The sequence below is a fragment of the Megalops cyprinoides genome, chromosome 9, assembly GCF_013368585.1.
Source record: "Megalops cyprinoides isolate fMegCyp1 chromosome 9, fMegCyp1.pri, whole genome shotgun sequence".
Lineage (NCBI taxonomy): Eukaryota > Metazoa > Chordata > Actinopteri > Elopiformes > Megalopidae > Megalops > Megalops cyprinoides.
Genome location: NC_050591.1, coordinates 37,321,444 through 37,343,546, shown reverse-complemented (window position 1 = coordinate 37,343,546; position 22,103 = coordinate 37,321,444). Strand labels below are relative to the sequence as shown.

The window sequence follows — 22,103 nt, the reverse complement described above, 5'->3', positions numbered from 1 at the left end:
TCACTTGGCTGCAGACACTGGGAAGTACACTTTGATGGTGCGTTTTTAACTTCAAAAGGATTATCTGCAGTATTTAATCCACTCACAGGTTTACTCCAATCCATCACTCTCATAACCTCTACAGCCGTGGGGTGCATCCCAGTATGAGTCCTTGCGCCTCAGTGATGCTGATCATGGAGATGAGCAAGAGATGCTAAGACAAAAGGAGAGAAACGGAACATTCTTCTTCAGTTCAACCTTCAATTCCACGTGACCTTTAACAGGAATTCTCTCCCCCTTCAGGGCAGATATATGTTTTTCATGTTTTTGTTTTGCTGGTTTCTTTTTAATATATGGCTAATTTGACTATTTTAGAGCAAATGGTTGGCCAATTTGCTGTTTTTAAGGAAGATTTAAAATATTACATCATCTTTTACCAAGTATTCACTGAAAAATCCATAATATGTTCACAATATACAATTTATTTCTATTGCGACTAGTCATGGTACTCTGGCTGCCTGTTGTATGCATACTTTCTGCATTTCTGTCGTGACTGTTTCTTATCACAACAATATAAAACGTCTGGAATGTGCGAGTTCCGGTGATGCAAGTTCCCACCCTGGATGTGTGCTGGGCTCGGTGTCGGTCCCACGGGGCCACCCAAACACGGTCAGAGAGGCCCCCATTCCAGCAGGGCACTGACCCACTCACATCCAGCAGGGTGAGGCAGTGTCGCCCCTGTCCCCCCCTCTGAGAGCGTCACAGCCGGAAGGCTACCGGATTAAAGCCTCACCGCAAAACTGCAGGGAACAAAATAACACAAGGTAGTGACGCGCATGGAGTCACTCGAGCTCTGAGTGCATTCCGGATTCCGAGGAGGAAAATTTATGCTGCAGTGACTTTGATTGGCTCAGAATTGAATTTGTGCCTTGAGTTCATAGTATGCTGGTTCTAAGGTCTTTTTTTCCATATAGCCAAATTGGCTGCAGAACAGGAGTCAATAATGATATCTATAAATCGGGAGCAGACTTCTTTTTTTACATAGATAACATAAATCTGGTTTAGTATGACCTGCAACTGACACTTACACTGACAAAGACCTCCCATCCTGTTTAAATTTAGGGGTGTTTCCTATTAGTCTGGAAAATGCACTGACACAGCTGAACTAAATTTCTGCACAAAAATGAGCTCAGAAACCTGACAAACTATTTGGGCGTCAGTTGGTTATATCAACACGACTGAGTGAGCATGTGCTGCCAATCACTGTTTTACTGGAGCAAATCAGAAGACTTTGCTCTGGGCAGCAAAACACTACAACTGGTTGGAATCAGCAAGGCACTGATTTACATTACATTACTGGCATTTAAACGATGCTCTTATCCAGACTGACTCACGTCAATTACAGGTTTATACAATGCTATTCACTTATACAGCTGGATAGTTACTGAGGCAATTGTGGGTTAAGTACCTTTTCAAAGGGCACAGCCCCAGTGCTCCAGCGGGGAAATGAACCGGTACCCTTTTGGTTACAAGTCCTGCCCCGTACCACTAGGCTACACTGCTGCCCCGGAATAAAATACTGTGGCTCCACCCATTTTAGGGCCAGTGAAGCCCTACTGTCAGGTCAAAGACTTCATTCATTGGAGGAATTTCAGGAAAAAGGACAGAACACCTCTGGAAGAGATCCTATGACTGACCAGTGATGTGAGACTCCACGCTGGGGGCCAGGGGTGGAGCAGCACTCCTATATTCACCTTCATAGACACAAGAATTCAATCACCACTAGTAATGGGGGAAAACACTGTCTGACAAAGTGTACAAAATTTACAAGTCAAACCTGAATTTTATTTGCAAAGTGCGTTGGCTGTCAGACATCAGAGCAGGGAAGAGAGCTGAGAGTGCTCCTGCCCCCCAGCCGTTACTGACAGCGGGGTGCTGAATGTGGGACGGTCCGGACGCGGAGGACAGATCGCCCCGTCCAACGCAGCCAGCAGCACAGAGGCTCACACACTCAGCCGAGCGCTGGGACAGGCCGGGGTGCATTGTGGGTACACAGACACAGAGCAGACGCTCCTGTATGAAGGAGCATGTTCTCCCTCGCTCACATCCGCACTCCCCTGGCAGTGAGGTGCAGGAAGCCGGCTGCTCTCCCACCTGCTGCTGGATGAGCTGGTGGCCCTGAGAAACCGCAGCGGCGTTCAAACGGTGAAAAACTACTGTGAGGAAACTCCCTTCACTCATCAGACAGAGAAAAAACTGCAGAGGACCACAGCTGGTCTGTTACTGCTCTTTGTTTGAGCTGGTTTTGAGAGCAAAAATATTTATTATTTTTCAAATCACAATTCCTAATAATTTATAAAAAGTTAAAAAATAAATATCTAACAAACAGGACAGAAAAACAAGTCATTTGCATGTGTCACTGTTACAGGTGGCCAGGCCTATCCAGGACATGAAAGCAGTATGAGTGTCAGGCTCCATGGCTGGAGGGCTGGTGTGCATGCTGCTTTATGTCAAAACCAATTAGCTGTATACAAAACCAATGACTTGTATACATTTATCCTGATGCATTTCCCTATAGGTGTGGTAAAATGCCTGCATATTCACACACGTGCCTTCAACAGTGATGTGCCAGAGAAGACTAAGCTACCCAAAAGGCTGGGCTGAGAGGATGTTCAGTTCAAGGTCAGCATCCACACCGAGCTCGATTCCCCCTGCTCACAGCCTTTAGGAGACTTTTTAAACGACACAGACAGCGTCACCATGATTAAATGCAGTTTGTTCTTGGTCGGTTTGTGCAGACCATGAGTGAGTGCCTCACTGCCCTGCCCTGTGACTGGTGTGCTCTCACAGGCCTGCCCCGTCTCCCAGGTGACGGCTACACACTGCCAGCAGCTGAGGTGACTCCATCTCTGCTGTAAAGAGAACAGATACCCTTGGAAGGCGCTATATAAATGCAATCCATTGGCATTACCGTAACTCTTACTTACTTTTTACTTTCCTACATCTGCCTGCATCTTCCCATTTCGCTTCTGTAACATAAATGAGGGGTCATTTACCAAACCGGCACGTTAACTTGCTAGTTTAGTTCATGACGGAGCGATAAATCCAAACCTTTGCTACCCCAGCGTTACTGAGACCACATTAAAACCACTGTTGAGAATGATGCTGACTACGTGGATCTAGCAGAAAGCATAGGTGAATATTTGCTCTACAGTGTGACATGTGACCGAGGTGGTGCTGACTGGTAATGAGTGAGCGCTGTGTTGGAGGATAAACCTGGCCACTTCCACATGACTCTTCTGGGCACTGTTACAGCACCTGGGATTAAGCAGGCATTTGCTGCAGGACCCCTCCACCTCACCTCCAGCTAAAGCGGGTCAGCAGAAACACAGCTTAAGATGCAGTGGCACAGTCCCAGTACACCTGATGTCCCTAAGAGGAGTCCCTGCTGTCATCCGTTACCCATTCTCCGCTGAAACCGAGGCCCCTTTCCCATCGTAGAGCTGGAACCAGGCTGGTTCATTCTACGCCTTTCCCACTGCAGAGCTGGAACCAGGCTGGTTCATTCTACGCCTTTCCCACTGCAGAGCTGGAACCAGTCTGGTTCATTACACTCCTTTCCCACTTCAGAGCAGGAGCCAGGCTGACTCATTACTTACATCGTGGAACAGGAGGCAGACTGACCCTGTTCAGGCTCGAGGTTGTTTTCCATCTTTCTACCTCTAAATGTCTGCCATTGTCAGAGACGGTTTTGTAGCTCCTCATCTTTTAAGGACCTCCTCAGCCACACGCATAGCTCGGCGACCACGCCGATCTTCAGATCGCAGGAAATGCAGGGGAGCGGTAACCACGCCGCGCTGGGTCAGCCTGGTTCCAGCACTGCAGTGGAAAAGGAGAATCCAGGTCCCAGCCAGCCCCTAAACTGCAGAATCCCTCCATGCCTCTGATGCAGCATGGAGGACCAGGCCCGGAAAGGCCTGCAGAACAGAGTCACACAGACACTTCCACTGAGTCCAAACGCACAGGTCTCCAGCCTTTCGCCAGGGCCGCAGGACCCCCGGCAAGGAGGAGGCCCAACATTCCCTGAGCTCAGTCCTCGGAGCTCTCCTCTGAGTTCTCCTCGTTCGTGGCCTTCCAGTTCTTCCTCTTCTTCCTGTGTGGTTCTGCCTGGTCCTGGGCCTCGCCGTCTCTCTCCGGCTTCCTGTGCCGTTTCCTGGGTAGGTCCCTGCCAGCGGAGTCGCTGTCCTCCGAGCTGCTCTCCACCTTCCTCCCCCTCTCTCGCTCCCTCTTCTTCCTCCTATGTTTGCTTTTCCCGCTCTTTTTCCTCCTCCGCCGCCTGTCGCTGTCCCCCTCGCTGCCGCTCCTCTCCTCCGCCGCCTCCTCTGCCTTCCTCTTCTTCTTCTCCTTCTTCTTCTTCTTCTTCTTCCTGGAGGACTTCTTGGAGCGCTTGTGTCTGTCGGCCTCCAGGCCAGCCTTGCCCTTCTTCCTCCTGTGATTCTCTCCGTCACTGCCCTCCTTCTCACTGGGAAGAAAAAAAGACAAATTAATTAATATACAGCAGAAAAAGTGTTCATAAAACTGTCATAAATCCATGGAACTGTGTATGTGACAGTGACATTACACCCATCACAGCAGCATATTATATCATGTCCACAGCCTGGTCTGAAACTGTTGCTCATTCAACTTGAATCAATACACTTCTGTACTTCTGTGCTGGAAGTTGCTCTGGATGAGACTGTCTGCTAAATGAATGCATTGTAATGTAATGTAATGTAATTTCCACTGGCCTTATTCAGCAACACTGGAAAAGCAATGAAAATTAATACAGCAAGGTGTAAGTATTAATTATCACCAACAGGTGTATCTGTCAGGGATGCATTTTACACAGCTTTTCATGCTGTACTTTTTTAGCTGAGCAATGCCCAGCCTGCGATAGCGAAATACACCTAGACAGGGGCAAACTCAGCCACACAGCACATGAAGGAGGTAGACACATTCATGCGTCAGGTCAGGGGGACTCAGTTTAATGGAAACAAGTCCTCAGCCACTTTACCATTATAATAACACCAACAAACGCTCCCACAGATTTTTGTGCATGAAAGCATAAATTGATACAAGCTACAGGTGTATTACATTAAACTTAATGACTGCTTTAACTCTGAGTGATTCAGGTAAGGTTTACTACACCTCACTTGAGAAAAAAAAATGCCTGTGTGTTGAACTAGGTGCTCTGTGTGCACAAATGAAACTTCAACAAAACTTAAACCAAGCTGTTCACCATATGGTCTTACCTGTCCAGCTCAAACTCCTCAGGGTACAGCTCTTTAAAGCCACTGTGTCCCCACCTACAGCAGACAAAATGACAATCATACATTACATTATATTTATAATGGTGGCGTGGCATACGGTGATGCTGGAATCCTTGCATCCTGCTCTGCTGCGGCACTGTGGAGTAGCCATTAAAGAGCCATTTCAAGGCAAACACTGCCAAAACACACAGTGTAGCAACAACGCTTCCGCTGTGCCACCTGCCTCAGCCTCCCGGTGTGTAACAGCCGCACTCACCTGTCGGGGTCGCTGGCCTCGAACTCGTACAGTTTGCGTGTCCAGTATCGCGCCTCTCGCTCATCGGTTCTGTCACGCGCCGAAACGGACGTCTCCTCTAGAAAACGGTCACAGTGCATGTGGCCCCTGATACACACAGCACACCGTTATCTCGCTGTGCCACACCGATACACACGCATGCGTGCATGCGCAGGTACAAACACCACATGTAGACAGACACACACACATGCATTCATAATCACGCATGAACATGCTTGTAAGGACACCCTCACAGGCACTGACAACCCAACCCCTGCCTCCACACACACACAAAAATATGCATGCATACATATGTCGTCACATGGGAGTCACTGGTTAAATGCTTGACACTGCACTACACAAACAGGTTGAAACACGTGGTTTAAGGATGCAAACCTGTGCATGTGCGCAGGGGTCCGTTTGTGGAACGCAGTCTGGGCTGGAGCCTGTCTCTCCATATCCCGCAGCTTCCACATCTCCGATTCCTCCTGAATCTGCGGGCAGCCAGGAAATACGCGCACACACACACGCACACAAACACAAACACACTTAGCGCTTTTAAAAAACGAATCTCAGGAAACACCACAAACAGACTGACGAATCTCAAAACACAAAAATGTGCTTTCGACACATATGAACAAGGACTTACGAACAGCCATTTAAAATAACTTGAAGTGAGAGAGAAGAAAAACATCACATTCTCAGGAGGTGTTACCTTATTATGTGCATCTGTGTGACGGATTACATTTCTTAGCAACACTTTGCCCATTGGTTCCCGCGACATGATGAGACCTGGAGACAGAGGGGTGAGGCCAGGATGAGCGCTAAGCAGGTACGCATAAAAACAATATCGGGAATTTAAATGTCCGTTTCTTCAACTTCTGATGGCTTCATAATTGTCACCTTAACATTAGAAATGTTAATTTTGTGCCATGTTCAAACTTGCACAAAATCTGAGCGGATAGCAACAGACTGAAGATTTTGTCTGATTCCATATAGATTAACCATACATCACAACTTAATCAGTGAATCAAAAGTAGAATGCTGGGAACAGTGTACAGGCATGTAGGCTAGTGCATCTGTTACCCAGCGAGACTCCACACGTTACAAGACGGGGATACGTGTCGGGATCCTGTACGGGTACGGGCCGGCTGTCCGCACAGTATTTACAGCTAGCTTACTGAACAAAATGTAAAATTCCCCTAACTGTACAGAACCTCACATTTCAGGCCACTACCTACCTAAAGAGGTTGTTGCTCTTTTAACCTGAAGTATGATATTCAGAGAATGCATTGAGTTGGTTCATTTGGCTGGTTACCTAGCTATCATTTTTCAATACTTCAACACGAACACTTCGCACTGGCTTCAGGCTTTTCAGATCAACTGTTAGCGAACTAGCTATCTGGCTATCTGATTAATTTCCCCTCGGTTAGCGGGCTAACTAAGTTATGATTCTTACCCACTTGGCTAAAATCCCCACCCGTCCTCACTATAACAGAAACGATCTAGCTACATACGTACTCAGTTAGCTAATGTTAGCTGATTTCTACAAAGAAACATCACTGCTAGCTAGCTAGCTAGTAAGCAATCTACACATGGCTCCACTCCGAGAGACATTTACCTTAGCTAGTCTAACTAGTCCATCTTGGTATAAACAAGTAACTAGCTAGCAAACCAGCTCCCTACGGCTTGTTTCGGTGTGGATACATAAATCCAGTAACACAACCATCATTCCCTCCATGCAGAAATGAAGTCTTACCGTGGAATAGTTAAGTAAAAGTAGAAAAGTGGTTTGTTTTGCTATAACCTGTCCCCAAACAGTGCGAATGGCTGACACTTCCTCTCAGCTCGAACACGTTTCCTCTGTGGGAAACGTCACAGCATTGCACCCGCCTTTTCACAAGTTCATTGGCTACTGAACGGATGATGCATTATGATTGGATAAGGGTCTGTCGATCATGATGATAGTAAGGTGACGTACGGCGCCGAATTTCAGAAGCCGAGTGGACGGAGTGGGCGAAGTGAGATGCGCCCGGCGTGTGAAAGTGAGGGTAGGTAACCGCACCGGACTGGGATCCCGGTGGATATGGACCGTAAATCGGTCTATCGGTCTGCTGTACTAATGGGCAAAATATTTTACCACAGTAAAAATTCCCATAGTCTTTGAAAATCCTTCACATTTCGCCGTGGCAACCCATGGAAAAGTGGTCAGAATGACCATGTATCCTTAAAAACTAACGGAAAATTGCTCCAATCTAAAAATCTAAGTTATTTAAATAAAATGTACTTATTAAATTTTTGATCAATAAATATTTGCATTTCCAGCACATTCCTCAGCGTTTTCCCAGAATTCAACAGGTGGACTATATGTGACATCACATCCTCCCTAAGGGTGTCACCTTACCATTCTGCATCCAGACCCCTCTAGAGGCCATTTCATGGGCCAATATCCAGTTATTCTTTGCCTAATTTTAAATTTGTTTACACAGATCATATATCAGTGCTATCATAATGTTTTAAAAAATCAGTATGGTTGATTAAATGTTTATTAAATGTGATACAGCTTTTTGCTGTCTGATCATCACTTGTTTCCTGCCTCTACCCCCATCTTGTCACTCCCTGTACCCACCATAGATATTTGTGACAGGATGTGTTCTGTGATATCTATGGTCCCTGATCTCTGAGCACCTCAGGCTTAGCAGTGTGTAACATCGCAGTTGGAGGGGGTGCAGGGGCACCGATACCCCTGGGGCCACCACCCACACACCCCCCACAATAATCAGGGGGTCCAATGGGATCCAGGAAGCAGGATCCACTGTGGTCAGATTGGGCCACGCGCAAACAGGCCCTGTTTCACACAGAGGCTGACATGTGGGGACATCATGAAAGGAAATTTTAATGTTTAATGTAACAAAACCCCTCAGTCACTCACTAGGAAACATGGACTACCCTTTCCTGTATTTCATTCTGAATATCCTGATTACTCTAAATGTTGCTCATAGCAATGGCAGATTAATGTACACTATATATTGAGTGCTTTGTTCTCATTCTGTTCATATAAACACAGTACAGTGTTAATCTATCCTTCAGTAATTCATTTCTATGCTGACCCAATGTAAGCTTAGGTTGAAAAGCAAAGGAAATGCTCCCTATAATCATTCTTGTCCTTATAATAAAGGTTATTGCTGCTTGTTATTTCTGCAGTTTTGAGGTGTTGATTGCATCCTTTTGAAAATGAACCTGTGAGTTCCTGCTCTTACACAGTGAGTTCCTGCTCTCACACATTGAGTTCCTGCACGATGTGGAAGTGGCACAAGCAGCAGCAGTGCTGTTCTGATAATGGACACAAATCTTTTCCTGAACAGAAGCTTGCAGGTGTTTGCGCCCCTGAAGGAGATACATGGGTGTGGTAAGCAGCAATGTAAGTAGGTAAGTAAGTAAGAGCGACCTTTATATACATTTCAGTATCAGGATGAATGTGGCTTGTTTTGTTTTGTATATGAGAGGAAATATTTCACTACAATAACCTGGATTCAGATATCCTCAGTGAGAGGACTCCAACAGCAGATAGATGGCAGTTGCCAAGAACAAATCTCCGAGGCATTTTTGTTTCCTTTGGATCAACGTTTCAGGTTTATTATTGCCGTTGTTATTAACACGTGTGTTAATACAGTGCACCGCTATAGATTGTCAGGAATGTTTGATTATGCAGCAACAGAAACAGTACATGAACAATAAGCAGAGTGTGGAAACACAGCAGCTTTCTTCTGCCGATCACATGACCCCTGGCCCAGCCCTCTCACTCTCTGTCATACAGGTGGGGGGTTAGGATTTTGCTCTTTTAACTCTGGCTGTGGCTGACGTCTTTTATCTTTTGATATACGCTGTCCCTCGGCTTTCTTAAAAAACTTTTTCTTCATTTTGTGCCAGTAAACCTCCCTTCAAATAGGAAGTGACGGGAGTCTCCAGCTCACCAGCAGGGGGCACTGCACTGGTGGTGTCCCATCTGGCTTACACCTGAAGCTGTCAAATCTAAAAAAATATAGAGTTTCTGGGAAAGGCTGAAAAAGTCTTATTAGCCGCCCTGCCACTGGTGGCATCTTGAGCTCACAGAAAGATACACAGTAAGACCTCTTGGCCACGTTACCCTGCACCCAGACCCTGGAATCTGAGGGGCAGGTCAAGAGCAGATCGAAATGGCTCAATGGTTTTAGAGATGAATTCCAGTCAACCCTCTTATGTACACATATAAAGTACACACTTTCACACATGCATGTGCATATGCAGGCACATACACACACATACACATACACACACACACACAAAGGCTGTCTGTTTTTAGTCCATCCCTTTACAACAGACCTACCCTTTCACCAGGTCACTTCAAATCATGACATGGATAGACTCTAACCCGAGGCACTGATCCTGGGTCAGGTTTCTTTTCACATTGGTTGGGATTAGGATTTGCACTATCTGAAGTGATCCTGCATCAGACATTGGGGGTGGAAAGTACTCAGAACTCACATTACACTGTCTAGGTGGCTCTGCAACAAGCATAAGATTATTGATAACGTCTGCGGTGTTGCTTAGTTCCAGGTGAGCAGATGTAACACTCCAGCTTTAAAGAGGCCGTGCAGATCCACACACACCCTCCTTCTCCCTCAGTATCTGTCAGCTTCACTCCCAGGCAATGTACTGTACTGATGACAGAGTACCTCACCCCCACTGATCCAGGATCAGCTGCAGTCCTTTTACGGTCAACAATAACCAGGCAGGACCTGCCTGATCAGCAAATACATGAATCTCACTGCCACTTCTGCAGTAAGCCACAAAGTCAGAAAATGACCAGCTTCTGGCTTCTCTCAGCTGGGCCCAAGAAGGCCAAAACCAAGCCCCTCTTTAGCCTGTTTGTTTTTGGGTTCTTTAGCTGCAAGGCACCACATCTAAAACCAGTGTTTTAGGAAGCATAGCATACCATCACCGGCGGTCTCTGATGCTTTTCATTCAAATGGTTTTCATACACATGGAAGATGTGTTGCCTTTAATTTTAGAACTCTGTAATGTGGAGTCCTTGCCATTATTGAAAGAGAGAGACATTTGGTTATTCCTCTTGAGAAACTGATGCTCCATGAATGCAGACCTTTGTGATTTTCAGAGAGGGCTTTCTGATGCTATCTGTAGAGCAGCGCACCAGTGTAGTGCTGAATGCACCTTCTCAACACTTTGGTCACCAGGCTAAGATCTTGCACTTGGCCTTGTCTGTAAAGGTGATGGTGTTTGCTGAGGTGTTGCAGGTACTGCAGGTGAACAGACATGGGCTGCTGTCAATGCTGGAACAGAGCTGTGCTTACAAATCTGTGCTTTTAAAATAAAGATGAGAAAACACCCAGGTACAAGGAAAGGTGACACAGTTTAGTGGGACACAACGCTCAGAGAAACCTGCAAGTTCACACTATTCTTTCCACATAGGGGGAAGACCCCCTCCTCTCCATCACTGCTCTTACAGGGTAGAAGAATACTTAAAGGACAACCTGACCACTCCTGGACACCAACGAATCATGTGGCAGTAGCTAAGAAAGCCTGGTCATGAATCAGCAGCAAACCAGTGAGTTTATCTGTCATTATGTTAGTGCGCTACACATGCTGTGCGCCTCCCAGTGGCGGACTCCGGGGAGGGCTGGCATTCTCCAATGAGCAATCAGGGGAGGGGCTTGGGTTCACCAATGGGGATTCAGGGGAGGGGCTTGAGTTCCTAGATGAGGGGGCATGGGAGGGGTTTATGGAGTGGGGGCAGAGTCAGGGGTGTGGCAGAAGGGCTGGCGGCTGGGCTTTACTGCTGCGGGGGCTTCTCCTCGCGGGTGATGGGGATGCTGCGCTCCACGATATCTGCCATCTTGCGGGGGGCGGAGATGGTCAGCACCCCGTCGGTGGATAAGCAGGCGGTGATGGAGCATGGGTCCACGCCCGCCGGCATCTTGTACTTCCGGTGGAACTCCCTGGAGATGAAGCCGTGCTCATCCTGTGGGCGAATGAGAGACACCTCTGACCCCATGGTTTGCGCTCATCCCTTTTCACCTTTAATCTGACAGATAACAGCACATCTTCCTGTTCATAATGCTAAATCTGTTAGCATTGTTTACTTTTGCATGCATCTACTAAGCTTGAATTTGCCCCCACTCTGTCACAGAACACCCTGTGACTATATAAAAACCTTAACTGTTTTATTGGTTGGCATGGAAACTCACATTCATTATCTTTTTGGTTCCCAAGATGCTCACCACAGAAATTCTCATTTTTTACGCTGTTGTGTAAAAATGACACTGAAACTGAGATGTGGTGTGCAGGGGAGAGAGCCCCATGAGGCTGCACGGCGCCGCCCTGCTGGCCGGGAGGAGTTTTGTCACCTGGCGATCCTCATGTCTGGCGTGGATCTCGATGAGCTCTCCGTTGATCCTGACCCCAAGCTCTTCTGGGGAGAAGTGCTTCACATCCAGGTTTATCATGAAGCGGTCCTTGTCCAGGCGCATCTGTGAGGACACACAAATGATCAGCACACAAGCACTGCACAACCACAGGACCATAATGATGTCAGGGGCCTGAGAGGCCAGGACCATGAAGTGCCTGTCCTAGAAAAAGAACGCTCCACCTAAAGTGAATGCTATGTACAAGATATATCCCCCAACATAAAAAGCAGCCCCCAGACCAGCCACATATTTGTACAAACACCGCACAAATCATCCACATCTACCCCATTTATCTGTATGACAGGGCAGCTTAGTTTCCTGTCCTCTGTGAAGATGCTATGCTGTTGAAGCCATTGAAACCACGTGCCTGTTCTGCTGTTCAGAACAGCCAGATATTAGGTTCAGCCATGGTGGTTGCACAGGGCTGGTTTTAAACCTCCAGTCTGGACATTGACAAAAGCTACAAATACATAGCAAACGCCTAAGCCCACCACCGACACTTCTCCAGCACTGAACTTAAGCAGGTTTGAGTCTTCTATTTCTTATCAAATCATAGAAAACTACTAAAATTCTGACATCTTCTCAAACAAAGGATGGTGGATGAATTCGTGCTGTCAGCAGAAGCACAAGCGAGGCAAAACAAACAATCAAAGCGCCTTTGTGAGCGCGGTTATCAAGCAGTGGGCTGCAGTGACGTGCGCTCCGGATTCCAGGCGGGGGTTACGTTGTAACAGAGCCCTGTCGGTGACAGCGGGCCGGCTCTAGAGGGCGCTGTTTGACTGCAGACGGACGCGCACTGCGATATTTGTTGAAATGCATGTGGCTCTGTTTCGTTTTGCGCACCTTACGACAGCGATCACAGATCAGAACTTCAGATAGTTGCGCATACATACATCATAGATCAGAACATGTCGCTTCAAAGAGGAATCTCCACCCCGTCCCCACCAACACAACGCGTTTTTATGAAGTACCTGTAAAATCCCATAATGCACTCCCTTTTCAATACTAGAATCAAAACAATCAGTTTATCACCTTGTCTGATAACTTCATTCAGTGCTGTAACGTGTGTGTGCGTGTGTGTATGTGTATGATTTAACTTATTTATATAAGAATGCAATACTGCTTTTTTACCATTGATCAATGTTAGGTTCTATGTACATGTATGTATGGTGTATTGTTTTCAAGGATAATTGGGCACTATAATATATATATATATATATATATATATATATACTAAAACAATTATTCCACTAACTATATTTCATTACTGTTTTTCTTTTTTATTACTATTCACCTATGCTATTGCTCCTCATGCTCCTGCAATACACACTTAACTTATCATGACATGTTAGACAAGTCTCTCTGGATAAGACTTCTGGTAAATAAATAAACAGTAATATAACTGATTACATTCAGTTCAAGGCTGTATATACAGAGACATCAATAACTGTACATATTAAAGTAACATTAAACATCATTAAACATCTGCTTCATGTCTGTCATTATGCACCTAAAACAGTGTATCTAAACTACAGGATTACCACTGCATTAAATTCACAGATGGGTGACATGTTTTTCCAGATGCTCTCATGAGCTGGAGTTTGGAAAGATCAGAAACTCTGTACTGGAACTTAAGCTCCATAAAAAGCCACAAAACAAATTCTTCCTCTTTCCTACTTGGTGGGTATTCCTGTTCTTATGTTCCAAATCCAACTCTTCCTAAACCTATAGTTATAACTTCGATGTCACTGTCTCTTCTCTGCTGTGGGACTGTGTGGCTCTGTGTGCTTGAATCATGAGGTCTAATATCCATGGGTTTGGTCCTGAGCATTAGCAACAAGGTCCCACTGGATTGATTCAGCGATTACACAAACAGCAGAGGCTCTGGATCATTAGTGATCAAGCTTCAATCAAAGGCATCTGCCTTTTATGTGCATGAGTTAGTGCATGCGTCCATAACTGTGATTATGGACGCATGTGTGGGTGTGTGAGTGTGTTTTGGCATGGATATGAGGGTGTGCGTGCATGCTTGCGTGTGTGAGTGTGTGTATGCGTGTGTGAGTGTGTGTATGCGTGTGTGAGTGTGTGTATGCGTGTGTGAGTGTGTGAGTGTGTTTTGGCATGGATATGAGGGTGTGCGTGCATGCTTGCGTGTGTGAGTGTGTGTATGCGTGTGTGAGTGTGTGTATGCGTGTGTGCCTGCAGGGAGAGGGCAGCGGAACGCCACCGCGTCACTCACGTCTGAGAGGCCACTGTCCAGCCAGCTCGGCAGGCGCAGGAAGGAGTGGCGCGGGTGGAAGGGCGTCAGGAAGGGCGACACCTCGTTGTCCGGCACGTGCTCCCCGAAGTTCTGGTCGAAGATGCGGCTGGGGAAGAAGGAGGGGAAGAGGGGGCGGCGGAACCAGGGGTGCTGGATGGCGATGTCCATCGTACCTCAAACACAGAAGGATGTGGGCTGCAGTGGTACCCTGTGAGAGAACTGGGCTGGCCTTCCTCCTCCTGCCCCTTTATATATACCCACCTCTGCCAGCCCGTGCCAGCCACACGCCCTCTGCCCGATCTTTCTCGAACAGTGATGTCAAGTGTTTTGTCTCCCTCTCTCTCTCTCTCTCTCCCTTGCTCTCTCTCTCCCTCCCAGCATGTGCCACTTTGTATATTTATTTAAACTGGTGGTCTGATTCCATTCAGACAGAGACCTGCAGGATTACTGTATTTTTAGGGATTTGAATAGTGCTGATGCCTCCCGAGTTCACGTCATCGGAAGCATTTTTGTTTGTCTGGGCTCGCGGATCGGAACGGCTCGGTAGCCGGCTGTTCCTCATAGTTGGCGTGAATGCCAGTCAGCAGCAGTGCCAGGGGATTCTTATCTCAGTGCCCTGCTGCCATGTTCCCGCCCCCTGCTCCCCCCCGCCCCCTGGGCTTTTGACTGTGGGGACCGGGCAGAGACGGGCAGTGGGTGCGGTCATTGGTGGCTGGATGCCGGCGTGGCTGACAGCACACTGAATCAATCCCTGTGATAATGCCCCTATTCGACACACTGCTCTACGGTATCCCACAATGCACTGCATCCACTTCAACCATGGTCTTCCAGTGTCCTACGAGGACCAGGTGTCTGAGACGGAGATTGCCCTTTGTTGACACATCCAGCTTGCAAAATAAAATTTAAACCCATCTGCTCATAGACAAGTAGCACTATGAGGAAAACTGAGGCACAATGTCTTGCTCAAAGCATTTATTATGACTCATTTCACACTGCTCGGACTGATCTGAGGTCAGTGAATGGAAAGAGGAATCACAGAGGAGTGAGGTGAGGGTCAACCTGCCATCACACATTTCACTCTCAATAAGTGGAGGCACTGCAACTGATTACTTCCCAGAATGCAACAGTGGCACTTCATTAACACGTCCGTCTGTTCCACAAAGCTGCCGTCGTTACGGCTGCATCCAACCCTTCTGTTTTCTGTTGAAGCTAACAACAGTTAGCGAACAAATGTAATTGTGAGATCCTCTCTAAAGAACGATGGTACATCATGCATATCATGGTCGAACGAGAGAAGAGCAGTTTCAGACACATTGCACACAAGAACTGAAAATCATGGATGTAAGATGGTTTTATAATATCAGCACATAAAGCGGGTACGATACCACACCTAAATGCAACAGCACGCAATGTGACATTTGTTCCAATTGCTCGCTCATGCGTTTTGAAGCCAGTGCACAAATTATAACGTTTGACCACAGGGGGGCGCAAAACAATTTATGAGTCAATACTAAACTTCGGAGTACAGTGAAGAACCTTGCCGATCAGAACTGGGCCTTCTGTACCTCCCCAAAAAATCACTAACGAAAAATAGGGGGCGTCCTTGGCCATTTTTCCGCTTTAGGCAAAATATAGTTTTACTGCTCCATCTTCGAAAATTGCATTGTTCTAGTTACGAATACACACACATACACACACACACACACTTACTCGCTATCGGACGTCACGGAGGCAGTCACTTTATGTGTGATCTGATTTAGACAACATTGCCAAGGACCTATTTCCAAGTTCACCACTAGTTACCAATCATTCAACAAGTGTGTGGAAGCAAAATGCAACCAGTTCAACGAGATGCAACACTGTAGCAATTTTCGATTTTTCCCCCTGACGTTTCTCTTTGTAATAATGTTTCCTAATTCAGAGCGTCTTCATAATGCTGCTCTACGCGTAGATACTCCATACTGGGAGCCTCCAGTCATCGTTTCCCTGTTCGTCTTTCTTGTTCCACAGCGTCGCGTTTCCCTTGATAATGCCGTCATTACCTGCATTAAGACCCATGGGAACTGCGGGAGTCTGACGGGGTGTCAAGTGTGGTGCTGTTTGAGTGAAAGCGGTGCCTTTATTCAGTGCATCTCCAGAGACACGGGAGCGCGTTTCCTTCCGTGCATGACTTCAAAAATAACGAAACGGGGAAGGCTTGGTATATATACATCGTACATAGGAAGCTATATGTGGAATAAAGCACAAAACAACACCTAAAAACATAAACAACCAAGCTATATGAATTAACATTTGTGTGGGAAATTATTTCAGAATAGTTTATGCATCACAGGCAGTTATGTTTAAAGTATAAATGCACTTTTTCTTTGAGAAGGTTATTTAAAGGCACTGATTGCCCGTCTCTGGGCCGGGAACTCTGGAGCGCCACTGAACCTGCGACGCGCATGGCCGGCTCCTCATAAATAAACGGTATTCAGTCTAACGGATGGTGTTAACAGCAGTTTTCAGTGCGGAGCTCCACATTAGGTGGAACAGCATGAGCATGCGAAAGGACAGCCGTGAGATTTCAGTCTGTTCGCTGACTTACTGTTCGTAGAAATTATGTATCTTATGCAGTCATTTGACCCCGCAACTCCCACCTACAGTAAAGTCCCCACCCCAAAACATATCCTAACCACAGATCTGGTGTGGCAGGTGTTTTTCAGGTTTCTAAAGTAACCAAAAAGGGTCAACCTAATCAGTGTCTCAAATGTGTTTCCTCATAAATAACACGTATGTGCCCAGATATTCATACCAGATACTATACTTAAGGACTGGAAACTTCATTCAACTATAGATGTAAGCAAACAACATTTTGGACAATAAAACAGTATGCTTATTTAGGCCATTTACTGTAAGACATTCTCCTTGCTGAAGGAAGAAAACACGTTGCATCATCTCATGTAGCTCTTTCTCTGGCCGGGAACCCCTGCTGTTCACAAATTTACCCTCAGTTATTCTGTGAGGTCTCAGACCTCTCTGCAAGTTGTTTTGAATTTGCGAAAAAAAAAAGAAAAAGAAAAAATACTTTTCCTGAAAAGAAAAAACACCCTCATTCCAAAAACTGGATCTGAAAGAACGGAGGCACTGAAATAAGCCATCTAATTATTATTGTTATTTTCTTTCGGGAAGGTTTTCTCTGAGCATTGTGTCTTCTGAAAGGTGAGATTTGTTAAATCTCATAGCAGAGTGTGAATCAGCCGCTGAGACTGTTCAAACATGCCGTCCCGCTGTGCCTGCAGATGAGAAAGCAATACTGGGATTGGAAGACTCAGTATTGGAAACACATCACATCTGCCTCTAGGAAACTAAAAGTCAAGCAGGTGTGATGTTTGAGGTCAGAGACTGAAAAAAACACAAACAAATGCTGAGCAGACGCAGTAAGCGAGTGGTTGATGAAGGAAGAGAGGTGGTATAGATGGGTGCAGGTGTTAGTAAGTGTGGGTCGGGTCCGGCTTGCTGAGCGGACCCAGGCGCTGTGAGATACGCTCGCTGACTGATTCGGTCCGCCGCGCCCGAGTGACTCCGCTCTCCCGCAGGGTCCGGTACACACGCACCGCCGCCTCGGTTAGACCCCGTGTCTGGCCATCGCACAGGCGGGTAAGCCACTCCCAGCCAGTCTGACTATAAACCGACAATAAAACGACAGGATGGACCCCCGCCCGACCACTGAGATAAAACCTCACATCCAATAACATACACAAGATTGTTTTTTCGACATTTTTCACTGGGCTGTGTTTTCCGTATTACCATGAAGCTGAATCCTAGCACTTGCATGTGGCGTGGTAACCATGGACACGTGCTATGAGAGTGTTTCTATCACTGCACCTGTTTCTGAGGCCATGCGCTTAGATCGGAGACGGCTTCATCAGTCACAAGCTCTCCCTCCCAGACCTGAAGCATCACCAGCTCATTGCCACCTGGGCTGGGTCAGGCTGCGCGCTGGGAGAATTGAGAATTGGAGCTGCTGGTCTATTGCACCGTGTTTGTCCTTTGTAAGAGCGTGCTGTATCACAAACCTTTATTCTCAATTGCAATTCTCTCGCTAGTGGGGTTGTAATCAGTCCATTTTTGTGTGACAGGGAGAGAGCGTTACTACGTAAATACTATGCAAAAGTAATTGGTCATTTTAATCAGTATTGCTGACTTACTGCCCTCTTTCTTTAACATTGTGGATGTCAGAAAGAGGCTTATTTCTGGCCTGGCTTTCCACAACATGCCCGCTGCGTCAGCCAATCACAGGGCAGGTTTTGCAGCAGGGTGGGGCTGAATTTGGTCACCAGCTGAGACAAAAGAGATGGGCGAACTCTGTGACCTCACACTGATTCACTGCATCTGATCAAACACAGCTTTATTACTATGCAGTGCTGAAATTAATTCTTTACTTTACATTGCCCAAAAGGCTCAGAAATGGTAATTTAACAAAAGATGATCCAGGGGTTACAGTCTGGATTTGTACTTAAGCAATACCCTGCTGTAATATAGATGGCCACAAACAATTGCATTCCTGGTTAATTAGTCTCATTAAAACAGCACAACATGTTACCTGGAGCAGAGCTCTGACCTGTGGGTGTTTCTGCTCTCAGTCAGAACTGGACTTGAGGGCTGTTTCTGGATTTAGATCTTTGTTTTGCTTTTATGAAAGATTTTTTACACCATACTTCACAAGAACAAAATTAGAAAGATTGACGTGTGTCAAAGATATGCCTCCATTACTACAAGTAAAATCATCTGAAATACACATTTTCAGATGTGTATAACAACCGCAAACAAAACAATCTACTTTCTGTGTGTTACCTGAATTCTTTAACCACGAGTTCTCTCTGACTGAAAGGATACTCTGTCCTCTAGTGGTCAAATGGGGAATGACAAGATGAAGGATATAATTCAGAATATGCACACATGCAGCTACAGGGTACCAAACCCCCAAAATTACTTGGTCAAGGGCTTCCCTCACTCCAACTCTCAAGGGCTTCCCACACTCATATAATACTAAATTACTTTTCTAAATCATTTCCAGGGGGACCATTTGTTTTTCCTAAAGGGGTGAAGACGTGGTACATGGTATAGTGGCTGAGAAGATGAGTTTGTGCCCCAAAGTTTACAGGTTCAGATCCCAGGTGGGGCACAGCTGTAATACCTTTCAGCTGTGTGAATAGGCATTATGGGGATGGGTAACATGAGATGTGAACATTATTCCCCGGGGGGGGGTTAACATCTGTTAACCTCTACTACCAGTATGCTGCCCCATTAACATTACTACAGTATTAATTTGTTTGGTACCCCCCCCACCCCCCCACCCCATCCCGCTCAGTGCACGTCCACACCAGGCTATGAGGAGTCCATGCATGTGGTCGTGATGTTCCTGATTAGATGATAAGTGTTTCCTCTTTGTCCAATCAGTCTCACTGGTCTCTCCATGACCTTCCAGCCAGCAGTCCAGAGGCTCAGCTCTAAACAGAACTTATTCCATGGTGCCTCTGTAGCCTGCCTCTTGTATTTTTAAAAAATTTCATTAATTTTTGTTTAAAAAACCATGATTTACTGATTTTTCCAGGTTTGTCGGGGATGCGGGATGTTTGTGAAGGCTTTTTTGTTCTGGTCAAAAGAGGGGGTGGGTGGGTCATGTGGCTTGACTGTTACAGATGCCTAATTTAATCTGAATCCGGAGGCTGCAATTAAGGACCTGCGAGTTAACTATTTCTGATACAACTGAAACCACAAACTGAGCTGGGTGACAGTGGCGAGACTGCAGAAGCACGCGGTGCATTTTTAACTGAGGGTCAGTGGTGTTTGCATTAGCGTGAGGGGAGGAACAGTGCTAACCATCATGGGGCAGTGAGAGGAAGGGAAGAGGAGGAAGATGAACAGAACAGACCTTCTGGAGCTGGGGCAGGAGGCGAGAGCATTCCGTGTGATGAGGTGACTGAGGATCGAGGTGCCTGCGCTTGGACCCCGCCCATGCCCCGCCCTCACATGGACCTTGTACAAACCCCGCCCCCTGTAGACCTTGCAGAAGTTTGCCCGTTCAGTACGGCAGCGGTCCGCCTGCTCGGGGGCTGTGCGTGACTCAGGCTCACCCACCACGCGGCATGCAGCTGTGTGCGGCCATGGCGACGACACTGTTTATCGCGGTGTTGATGCCGGTGGGCCGCGGCAGGACAATGCGGCACCGCACACGGCGTTCCCGTGCACAATGGCGCACACAGGGAGATATCTGTCCTCCGGCACACTGCTAATGCACCAGAATGCGAGCCGCACAAAGCCCCACTCTCACTGAGCCGGAACGGTGTTGTCCCTGCGGCCTTTACACTCCTTTATTGCTCAGGTCTTGTGCTCTGTTGCGTGTCTTTGTGCCAGGACGTGGGAGAGATTTAACCCAGGAGATGTCTGCAGGACCACTCTGCTCGTTCACTGTGGCTGGAGTTTTCAGGCCGGCCTGATTTAATGCTTGCTGTAGCTCATCTTGAATCAGACTCAATTAAGGAGCGCAGCGCCAGGCAGCTCGGAGGCAGTTAGTTGGATTCGTTCAGAACGTTTCACAAACGTTGCTGTGATGTCAGTTTGGAGAGAATAGAGCTTGTTATCTGGCTGGCCCGGTAGTTGTGATGGATGTCTCTTTCCTCCTACTTCTGAAGATAATTCCAATCAAAGTCCTTCCTGTATTTTGGGTGCAAGCGTGCATGCGTGTGTGCATGTGTGTGTGCATGCGTATGTGCATGCTCGGGTGCATGCGTGTGTGCATGCTTGTGTGCAAGCAAGTATGCGTGTATGAGAGCAAGTGTGTGAGAGTGTGTGTGTGTGTGTGTGTGTGTGTGTGTGTGTGTGTGAGTGAGTGTGTGTGAGTGTGTGTGTGTGTGTGAGTGTGTGTGTGTGAGTGAGTGAGTGTGTGTGAGAGTGTGTGCGCGAGTGTGTGTGTGTGAGTGAGTGTGTGTGAGTGTGCGTGTGAGTGAGTGTGTGTGAGTGTGCGTGTGTGTGTGTGTGTGTGTGTGTGTGAGTGTGTGTGTGTGTGAGTGAGTGAGTGTGTGTGAGAGTGTGTGCGCGAGTGTGTGTGTGAGTGAGTGTGTGTGAGTGTGCGTGTGTGTGTGTGAGAGTGTGTGTGAGTGAGTGTGTGTGTGTGTGTGCGTGTGTGTGTGTGTGTGTGTGTGAGTGTGTGTGTGTGAGTGAGTGTCTGTGAGTGTGTGTGTGTGTGTGTGAGTGTGTGTGTACGCCCGCATGTATCTGCAGGGGAAGCAGAGTGCTGTCTGACAGCCCACTGTGGCTTATCGAGGCCGTCATGTGACCTGCAGTTTTGATCTGTAGATACATGCGGATGATTCCTCTTTTCATTATCAAGATCCTTCATTAAACAGGAAGTTAGACGTTCCTCATTCCCAGTGATTACGCAGCTGTAATTGCTTTCACAGTACTGTACATATCAGTCCACAGAGAGATGAGTTCCTCTTGAAGCGACTATCTCCAGTTGTTTTTCAGTTATGAGACTTCAGAGAAAACCCTGCCTTTTGTAACTGCTCATACTTCCTTCCACATGGCAGTGTCTGTGCTTCATATGCATTTTCATATTTCATATGAATTTCTCCAAAGGTGTGCTGACTTGCCACACGCATAACTGATGAGTAGAGAGAGATTGGGTGTGCGTTGCTGCTGGGAAACTGCTGATGGCTCTGATTTTCTGCAGTTATGCAGATCCGTGGTGCCAGGGAGACCTGGCTACCGTGTGCGTGCAGCCGCTAAACCTCGGTGCGTGTTTTTGTCCTAAGATCTGTGTGTGTCCTCGC

The 22,103-nt window shown here is 46.9% G+C and overlaps 2 protein-coding genes across 2 annotated transcripts; both read right to left on the bottom strand.

Moving 5' to 3' along the window:
• Positions 1–2,398: 2,398 nt before the first annotated feature.
• nkapd1 (NKAP domain containing 1) lies at positions 2,399–7,397 on the bottom strand. Its single transcript, XM_036537248.1, has 6 exons — positions 7,322–7,397; positions 6,278–6,354; positions 5,959–6,056; positions 5,545–5,670; positions 5,271–5,324; positions 2,399–4,501 (listed from the first exon to the last, which is right to left on the bottom strand). The coding sequence occupies exons 2-6, from the start codon at positions 6,344–6,346 to the stop codon at positions 4,069–4,071; spliced, it is 780 nt and encodes a 259-aa protein (XP_036393141.1). The 5' UTR covers positions 6,347–6,354; positions 7,322–7,397; the 3' UTR covers positions 2,399–4,068.
• A 1,768-nt stretch (positions 7,398–9,165) lies between these two features.
• cryaba (crystallin, alpha B, a) lies at positions 9,166–14,495 on the bottom strand. The gene is made up of 3 exons (XM_036536861.1): positions 14,266–14,495; positions 11,967–12,089; positions 9,166–11,581 (listed from the first exon to the last, which is right to left on the bottom strand). Exons 1-3 carry the CDS (start codon positions 14,452–14,454, stop codon positions 11,393–11,395), a joined length of 501 nt encoding a protein of 166 aa, XP_036392754.1. The 5' UTR covers positions 14,455–14,495; the 3' UTR covers positions 9,166–11,392.
• Positions 14,496–22,103: the final 7,608 nt, after the last annotated feature.